The sequence below is a fragment of the Myotis davidii genome, unplaced genomic scaffold (genome assembly GCF_000327345.1).
Source record: "Myotis davidii unplaced genomic scaffold, ASM32734v1 scaffold888, whole genome shotgun sequence".
Taxonomy (NCBI): Eukaryota; Metazoa; Chordata; class Mammalia; order Chiroptera; family Vespertilionidae; genus Myotis; species Myotis davidii.
Genome location: NW_006298624.1, coordinates 138,047 through 148,083, shown reverse-complemented (window position 1 = coordinate 148,083; position 10,037 = coordinate 138,047). Strand labels below are relative to the sequence as shown.

The window sequence follows — 10,037 nt, the reverse complement described above, 5'->3', positions numbered from 1 at the left end:
ATATCTTAATCAATAAAAAATATATTGAAAAAATGTCAAAAAAAGATAAGGGAACTGGGGGTAGCAAAAGGTACACATTTACAAACTATAGGGAATAGGAGAATAATAAGGGAGAAGGAGGGAACCTCACGTATTTTACGTGAGACTTGAGCTCAGGAGTTGCTATAGTGACCAAATCAAAGGGGGATAGTGACCAATCAGAAGGGATATTGAGGCACCAAAAATCCTGCAGCCTTTATAAGCCATGGAAAAAGGGACTTGGTGGGACTCTTTCACCCTCCCCACGGGAGCCTGGAGGAAAGAGGGACTTAGTGGACTCTTTTCCCTCCCCACATGGGAGTCTGTGCTTGTTTCCCAATAAACTTCCACATTTGCTATACCATCTTTCATCCGCGGTTTCATTCTTTGACTCCACCAGACAAAGAACCTAGGAACCATCCTGCCCAGACACCATGTGTTTCCAGTCCAAATTTCCCATTTCACTAGCACAATAAGACCAGGAGCAAGAGAAAGCCCCACCATAAGAAACAAAAATATGACCTGGGACACCCTGCTGCCCACACTAAGATTGGCCCTTGCCCATACACACAAGTCCGTGTGTGGGGTGGTAACAAGAAGTATCAAACCTTGAGACTGGATGTGGGCAAACTTCTCCTGGGGCTCAAGAGTAGTACTTACAAAACAAGGATTACTGATCTTCTCTACGATGCATCCAATAATGAACTGGTCCATACCAACCCCTGAGTAAAGAACTGCATTGCGCTCATTGACAGCACACTGTACCTACAGTGGTATGAGTCCCACTAGGCACTGCCCCTGCGCCACAAGAAGGGGGTCAAGCTGACTCTGAGGAGAAAGAGATTTTAAACAAAGAATAATCAAAGAAAATTCAGAAGAAATATGATGAAAGAAAAAAGTAGGCCAAAATCAGCAGTCTTCCAGAGGAACAGTTCCAGCAGGGTAAACTTCTTGCAAGCATTGCTCCAAGACCAAGCCAACATGTCCAAGCAGATGGTTATGTGCTAGAGGGCAAAGAGTTGGAGTTCTATGTGAGGAAAATCAAGGCCCAGAAAGGCAAATAAATCCTCTTCCCTCCTATAGTAGCTCCTGTAATGAAGATGTTTATTCTTAAAAACAAAACAAAAACTGGTGACAAGATAAGAAACTCCAAACTTTTTAAAAATATATATATTTTATTGATTTTTTTACAGAAAGGAAGAGAGAGGAATAGAGAGTTAGAAACATTGATCAGCTGCCTCCTGCACACCCCCGACTGGGGATGTGCCTACAACCCAGGTACATGCCCTTGACTGGAATCGAACCTGGAACCCTTCAGTCCTCAGCCCGATGCTCTATCCACTGAGCCAAACCAGTTAGGGCTAACCTCCAAATTTTTTAAAAAGCAATTAACTACTGGGAAGTTGCTATTAGAGTAGAATGAAGCCTTTTGTGTGTGTGATAATATAAAGATCCCAGGACCAATGGTGTGAATGGAAGGGTGGGAGATTTGAAAAAAAAATGGCATTAATATCTGTTAAGTCAAAATTATTGCAAATGGTTATGTGCAGTGTGACATTTATGTATGTTTTAAAAGCACTAAATAATATATTGTTAAACTTGATAGGAAACTTGAGCACCTATTTCATTATTTTCTATAAATTTGGAATATTTCATAATTTATATTTTTAAACTAAATTTTAAATAAGGAAAATAGACAGGGTAGAGTTAATAAAAATAGCTAATGTCCTTTCAGACTGGTGTTTCAGTTTCTTAGGATATATTCCTAGAAGTGGGATTGCTGGGTCAAATGGGAGTTCCATTTTTAATTTTTTTAGGAAACTCCATACTGTTTTCCACAGTGACTGCACCAATCTACATTCCCACCAGCAGCGTACAGGGTTCCCTTTTCTCCACATCCTCGCCAACACTTGTCATTTGTAGATTTTTGATGGTAGCCATTCTGACAAGTGTGAGGTGATACCTCCTTGTCATTTTAATTTGCATCTTTTGGATATTAGTGACTGAGCATTTTTTCCTATGTCTCTTGACCTTCTGTATGTTCATAGCAGCACAATATACAATAGCTAAGATTTGGAAACAGCCCAAGTGCCCATCAGCAGATGAGTGGATAAAAAAGCTGCAGTACATTTACATAATGCAAATCAATGCAGCAGTGTTTAAAAAGAAGGAACTCTTACCATTTGCATCAGCATGGACGGACCTGGAGAGCATTATGCTAAGCGAAATAAGCCAGTCAGAGAAAGATAAATAACACATAATCTCACTCATATGTGGAATCTACTGAATAAGATTCAGAGACATTGAAGCATGGAACAGACTCATGAATATCAGAGGGAAGGTAAGGGTGGGTGGGGAAAAGATTAACTGAGGAATTTATATGCATATATGCATAGCCCATAGACACAGACAATAGTGTGGAGAAGGCCTGGGAGGGGTGGGTATGGGATGGAGGGGGGGTCAATGGGAAAATAAACAACAACAAATGGGACTGCAAAGAGAGCAGAGCCACAGATGAACCCTAATTCCCAGTGGTCAACTCCCCCTCCCAAAGAACCCAAAAAATCCTGCTAAAAATTAACTGACATTATCTATCATAATTTAATGCAATACCTGGTTTATTGGGAATTTTTCATTTTAAAGCTTAGCATATTTGTTGCATAGCACAAGCCTTGCTAACCAGGTGCTACCTTTTGCATATGAAGATAATGCAACTGACACCAGTGGAGTGAAGGCTATGCTCAGGTTTGAACTTTGGAACCTTGTTTTTAGAATACAGATAGATTTGATAAAAGAGCTCCCCTCTCTCATGATGGGCCAAATGTGAGTCAAGGATTTAGAAGACAAGGAGCCAAAATCTAGCCAAAGTCTAAAAATAGCTGCTTTTCTTAACTTCAGGGCTATTCAAGGGCATTCATATGTTACACTGTATTGTCTATAATTAGAGCATCAATACAGACCACTGATCCATTCTCAGCAAACACTGAACTAATTTAATGGTCTATAAAGACAGCAAACTACCTGTCTTGCTGGATTTGCTCACTGTTCCTTCTGAACTTTCTCAGGTGACCTAATGTGAACAAGCTCAGTGAGTACCAGGTAGCAAATACAATGGTACCAAAACGCCCAAAGACCATCAAGGCCCCAATTTGTTCCAAAGCTCATGTTCTTTTTTTACTTCCTTTCATCTTCCTCCTCCAAAATCTACATCAGTACCTGAAAACAATATACCAACAACCTTCCAAGCACAAAAGAGACTAAAAGTAGCACGGCCAGTGTGACACAGTGGTTGAAAGTCATCCAATGCACCAAGAGGTCACCGGTTTGAGGACATATGTCTGTGTTGTGCTCAATTTCTGGTGGGGGGCATGCAGGAGGCAGCCAATCGATGTTTCTCTCTCACTGATGTTTCTCTCTCACTCTCCTTTCCTGTCTTTCTAAAATCAATAAAAACATTTTTAAAAGAGACAAAAAGTGTGGGGGAGCACAGGAGACTTGGTTAAAAAGTCTGTAAGGAGGAATCTCCAAAAGGTCGGGGGGCCTTAGATGTACCTTGCTGACGGCGGTAGATCCTGCCATGACTTTTCCAAACAAGCTAACCCCCCGGGTGTTTACCAGAGTCTTTAGGTGCCCTTGCTTAAAGGACACTGCAGACACAAGATTACTTACCCTACTGATTGTAGCTAAAAGATACACTTTATCTCAAATTGCTGTTATAATAAAAGCCTGAAGAGGCATGCGATTGAGGCTGTCTGGTTGCTTTAGCCAGGCAATCCCTTAGCTCTCTCTTTCACAGCAAACTTGTGTCAGAGTAAACATTCATCCATCACTCAGGGTCTGCTGGTCAGCCCCCGCAAAAAAGTAGAAATGATACCATATAAATTATTTTTAAAAAGCAAAAACATCTTGTCATATTGACATTCAGAAAATTCTAGGACCAAAAACAGTATTAATGACACTACAAATGTATTATAGAAGATAGTTCTTAAATGATCTTTGTGTGGTTTACTTCAAAGGGTGATCAGCAATTAGAAAGAGAAAAAAACCCTGATATAAATTAAAGCATATTTTTACTTGAATTTTACTACAACTTTGTAGTTAACCTACCTCAAGTTTAAGTAAGTCAGCATCTGCAGATTAACGATGGCCTCAGGAATGACTCTGATACAATTATGATACAGATTAAGAATTTCCAGTGATACAAAGTGGCACAATTCCATTGGAACTTCAACCAGTCTGTTTTTAGATAAATCTATGAGAAAAAGAAAGAATATTTTGTCAATACATCTTCAACATAATCTAATACAATTTTATCAACTATCATACTTTTTCCTTAACATGTTTTAAAATAATCATTATTACCTACACTTAGATCGACATTATCATTTTTTGCACCACTATTTGTATGATGTGTGATCTCCATTTATTAGCATATTAGCCCAAGATATACAATAAAACAAAAATATTTAGACAAAATGGCAGCAGAATAAATGGATGTGTCCCGAGCTTTGTCCTTGAGCAGATAGAATGAGCAACTAAATCGAATAACATCCATCCTGAATTGACAAAGTAGACACAGCTAATGAGACCATTTGCAGCCAGGAAGGGCAGAGGGCACCTGGAGAATGGTAGAATCAGGGATCTGGGCTGAAGAGAACTGTGAGACCTCCAAGCCCATAGGGTCAGAGGGAAACCGCATGGCACCAAGGTCCTGTCCCTTGGGACAAGCATAGCGTCTGACTGTGGAAAGTAGGTCCACAGGACTGCTGGCGGCAGCGGATTCTAGGTTCGTCCACAACCACATGAGACTGAGCCCAGAGGGGGCGGCCTGGACTGCTGCCTAGGCCGCGCCGTGCAGCGGGAGAGGGGCTCACAGAGGCACAGATCTTTCCGCTTTGTGATCTTTGCTTTTGTTCACTGAACCTAATTCATAGGACCCTTTAAATACAGACACTCTCCCATGGCTGAGGTACAGGTAGAGGTGCAGATTTGTGGAGTCTGGGGAGAGGCTGGGGAGAGGGGATGGTTGGGGACAGGTGGCCACGAGTCAGGTGATGAGTCATACCTGATGTGCAGGACCTAAGCAGCCAATTTGTTCTGAAGAGACAGTCCCTCCCTGCAGTCTGCAGGCAACCAAGACTACACCCAGACTACACCTTGAGTGGCACAAAGGATACAAAAAATCTAAATAGTCCCTGAGAGTCCACAAGACTGGCCTAAAGAGAGACCTTCAGTCCCAGCAACAGGAAACTGAGAAGCAGCAAAAAGTACAGAAGAGTGGGATCTTAATGGGTGGAAAGGAATGACAATTCACGTTTTTAATTTTATTTCATTTTATTTTGTTATATCTATTTCTTCTTTTTTCTTTATTTTCCTTTTTCTTTTTGTATTATTTGTTGATCATTCTATTTTTTTATTTTATCTTATTTTTTAATTAATTTTTAACATTTTATTATTATTATTACTTTCCTCTCTTTCTCTTTTTTCTTTTCCACTCACCCTTTATCTACTTCTATGTTGAACTGAGGTCCTCCCCATATTCATCCAATTCCTTAACGTTGCTTTCTGTATATAAGATTCCGTACCCACACTCTTTACTGGGTATTTGGTGTTTGCATGTTTTGGTTCATATATATATATATACACTAGAGGCCCAGTGCACAAAAACCCCTCAGGGGATGACCACCTGCTGGCTTAGGCCTGCTCCCCAGAGGATTGGGCCTTAAGCTGGAAGTCAGACATCCCTCTAGCAGCCCGGGAGCCCTCGGGGGATGTCCACTTGCCAGCGGGGGGCAGGCCTAAGCTGCAGTCAGACATCCTTAGCACTGCTGAGGAGGCGGGAGAGGCTCCCACCACCACTGCTGTACTGGCAGCCATTAGCCAGTGGGAGTGCACAGACCACCAGGGGTCAGCTTCTGCATTGAGCGTCTGCTCCCTGGTGGTCAGTGTGGGTCATAATGACCAGTCATTCCCAGTCGTTCTGCTGTTAGGGTCAATTTGCATATTACCCTTTTATTACATAAATTTTGTTTTCCTTTTTCATCCTTTTTCTTGTTTTTTTTCCTCCCATACCATTTTTTCTCTCTTTGATATCATTTGTGCTCTCTTTTCTCTCCCCTAATTCTCTTTTCTCTCCCCTAATTCTTTTTCTCTGGTGGTCACTTAACATGGAGTTATTGGTGTTGTGAGTACATTTGTGTTTTGTTCCCTTTGTGTTGTGTCTTGTCAAGGTGAATTTTATCCTGTTTGGCCAATGTGGTAGAGAGTGAGCCACATAACCAGACACCGGGATAGAAGACTCCATCCACAAATGGGTCAAGAACACTCCAGACCTAACTACAGAGGCAGGAAGAAGGCAGCAGTGAGGGAGGGAATGTGAAGGAGGGAGGGAGCAAAAGAGGAGTATGTGGTTGTGTGTGTGTGGGGGGGGGGTGTGTGTGTCACAGTTAGATCCCGCAGGACCTTTGGGAGCAGTGTGACCAGGCTCGCCTAACCAGGCAGTATCTGCTACTATTGCAAACAGTCATGGAGTGGCCAGCTCTTCCTCAGAGGCCTTACCTTTTTGAAGGGGAGAGCTGCTGTGACTGAGAGCCCAAGCTCACCTCCACCCAGGGTGCCCTAGATTACACCCAGGACTCTACAGTGATCCCTGTCAGGGACCTACTGCTACAGTTGTGGTCCCATGATCACTGAGACTCCAGCAACCCCGGTCACTGGCTCCTGTGAGTTCTGAAACATGCTCCCATCTGACCTGCCCAACGATTTAGCCCAGGCCACTGCAATCATGTAAGCAGCAGCCACATGAGCAACCCTCCCCCATCCAAGGAGCAGCAGCCACACGAGCAGCCTGCCCCTGTCTGAAAAGCAGCAGCTCTGCGAGCAGCCCACCCTTGTCCAAGGAGCAGTACCCGCGTGAGCAGCACGCCCTTGTCTAAGGAGCAACAGCCACATGCAGCCTGCCCCCATCTGAGGAGCAGCAGCCTCGTGAGCAGCCTGTCCTTGTCTGAGGAGCAGCAGCTGAATGAGGAGCCTGCCCCGCCAGCCAGCAGAGCCATCACTGCTGTGAGCAGTGCCTCCCAGAGGAGCCACTGCCAACTAGGAAGCTACCACCGCCACCACCCAAGGAGCAGCCACTGCCCAAGGGACAGCCCCTGCACGACTCGACACATAAATTCTTTGATGAGAGCAAAACTGGGAAAACAAAGAAACCCCCAAAAGAAAGAAAAGGAGGAATCACCAGAAAAGCAGAAAAGTGAAAAGGAGGCATGCAATATGTCAGAAAAAGAATTCAAAATAAGAGTCATACAGTTCATAAACTGGATAGATGAAAAAATCAACAACTTATGTAAGAATCAAGAAGAAATAAATGATGGACCTGCAATAAAAAAACACCATGGAAAGTTTTAACAGTAGGCTAGGAGAAGTGGAGGACCGAATTAGTGAATTAAAAGACAGGGAAGCAAAACACATCCAAACTGAACTGCAATTGGAGGAAAAAATTAAAAGACAGGAGGAGAACCTGTCTTTGGGACAAGATTAAACAAAGAAACATACAAATAATAGGGGTGACAGAATGACAGGAAGAGGAACAAGGGTTAGAAAACCTATTTGAAGAAATAATGTCAGAAAGCTTCCCTGATGTGGGGAAGAAAAAAGTCACACAAGCACAGAGAGTCCTAAACAAGATGAACCCAAAAAGACCCACACAAAGACACATTGTAATTATGATGGCTAATATTCAGGACAAAGAGACAATCTTAAATGCTGAAAGAGAAAGACAGAAAGTTGCATACAATGGATTCCCATTAGATTATCAAATGATTTCTCAACAGAAACACATCAGGCCAGAAAAGAATGGACGGAAATTTACAAAGTGATGCAAAGCAAGGGACTGAATCTAAAAATACTCTATCCAGCAAGACTATCATTCAAAATTGAAGGGGAAATAAGGAGCTGCACACACAAAAAAAGGCTAAAGGAGTTTATCACTACCAAGGCAGCAATGCAATGGACTAAATGCCCCAATCAAAAGACATAGGGTAGCTGATTGCATAGGAAAACTTGTCCCATATATCCTCCGTCTACAGGAGACCCACTCAGAACAAAGGACTTACACAGACTGATGGGGAAGGGATGGAGAAATTTTTTTCAGGAAAATGGAAATGAAAAAAAAAAGCTGGGATTAGCTGCCCTAGCTGGTTTAGCTCAATGGATAGAGCATTGGCCTGCAGACTGAAGGGTCCCAGGTTCGAGTCCAGCCATGGGCATGTGCCTGGGTTGTGGGCTCGATCCCCAGTAGGGGGGTGCAGGAGGAAGCCAATCAATGATTCTCTCTCATCCTTGATGTTTCTATCTCTCTCTCTCTCCCTTCCTCTCTAAAATCTATAAAATGTATATTTTTTAAAAAGCTGGCATAGCAATACTTATATCTGACAAAATAGACCTCAGAGTGAAGGCCATAAGAAGAGATAAGAAAGGTCACTTCATAATACTAAAGGATATTGATAAAAGAGGATATAACCCTGATAAACATATATGCACCTACTGCAGGAGCACCCAAATACATTTAAAAAGTCCTGGAAGATATCAAGGGAGACATCAACAGCAATATGATCATAGTAGGAGACTTTAATACCCTACTGACATCACTGGATAAATCCTCTAGACAAATATCAGCAAAGAAACAGCAATCCTAAATGACTCACTAGATCAGATGGAATTAATTGACATCTTCAGAACATTTCACCCCAAAGACACAGAATATACATTTTTCTCAAGTGCACATGGGACATTTTCAAAGATAGACCACATATTAGGTCACAGGCAAAGTCTCTCCAAATTCAAGAAGATTGAAATCATATTAAGGATCTTCTCAGACCATAATGGCATAATACTAGAAATAAAATATAATAAAAACAGTAAAAAATTTAAGCACTTGGAATCTGAATAGCATGTTATTAAACAATGATTGGGTTGCCAACGAGATCAAAGGAGAAATTAAAAACATCCTGGAAATGAATGACAATGAAAACACAACAATCCAAAATCTACAGGACACAGTGAAAGCAGTCCTAAGAGGAAAGTGTATAGCTCTACAGGCCTACCTCAAAAAAACAAGAAAAAAAATGGTAATAAACCATTTAACTCTACAACTTAAAATATTAGAAAGAGAGCAACAAGAAAATCCCAGAGTGAGCAAAAGGAAGGAGATAATAAAGACCAGAGCAGAAATAAATGGCATAGAGACCAAAAAAAACCCAAAACAAAACAAAACAAAAAAACACAATACAAAAGATCAATGAAACCAAGAGCTGGTTCTTGGAAAGGACAAACAAGATAATGAACCTCTAGCCAGGCTCACCAAGAAGCAAAAAGAGAGGACCCAAATAAAATCATAAATGAAAGAGGCGAAATAACAACAGACCCCACAGAAATACAAAGGATTGTTAAAAAATACTGTGTACACCTGTACCCCAACAAACTAGACAACCTGGAGGAAATGGACATAATCCTAGAAAAATACAACCTTACAAAAGTCAATCAGGAAGAATCTAAAAATCTCAATAGGCTGATATCTATGGAGGAAATTGAAGCAGTCATCACAAAGCTCCCAGCAAACAAAAGCCTGGGGCCAGATGGCTTCACAGGTGAGTTTTACCAAACATTCAAGGAAGAACTAAAACCTATCCTACTCATACTATTCCAAAAAATTCAAGACAAAGGAACACTTCCAAACTCATGCTATGAAGCCAGCATTACCCTAATACTGAAACAAGATAAAGACAACACAGTGAAAGAGAAATATCCCTCATGAGCAAATATCCCTCATGAGCATAGATGCCAAAATCCTCAACAAAATTCTAGCAAACAAGATCCAGCAGTACATCAGAAAGATTATACTCCATGACCAAGTAGGATTTATCCCAAGGATGCAAGGATGGTACAATATCCACAAATCAATAAACGTGATACATCATATAAACAAACTGAGAGCTAAAAATAACATAATCATATCAATT

General features: G+C 41.5%; 1 protein-coding gene and 1 pseudogene across 4 annotated transcripts in view; one reads left to right on the top strand and one right to left on the bottom strand.

Annotated features, from left to right (window-relative positions):
* LOC107184741 overlaps nt 1–1,129 on the top strand; it is a 7,671-nt pseudogene extending 6,542 nt beyond the window's left edge.
* LRCH1 (leucine-rich repeats and calponin homology (CH) domain containing 1) overlaps nt 1–10,037 on the bottom strand; it is a 259,641-nt gene that overhangs the window by 144,277 nt on the left and 105,327 nt on the right. For all 4 annotated transcript variants that reach the window (XM_006774186.2, XM_006774188.2, XM_006774187.2 and 1 more), the window contains exon 2: nt 4,126–4,270. In XM_006774186.2, the coding sequence (XP_006774249.1) occupies nt 4,126–4,270 (145 nt within the window). The remainder of the gene's footprint in view (nt 1–4,125; nt 4,271–10,037) is intronic.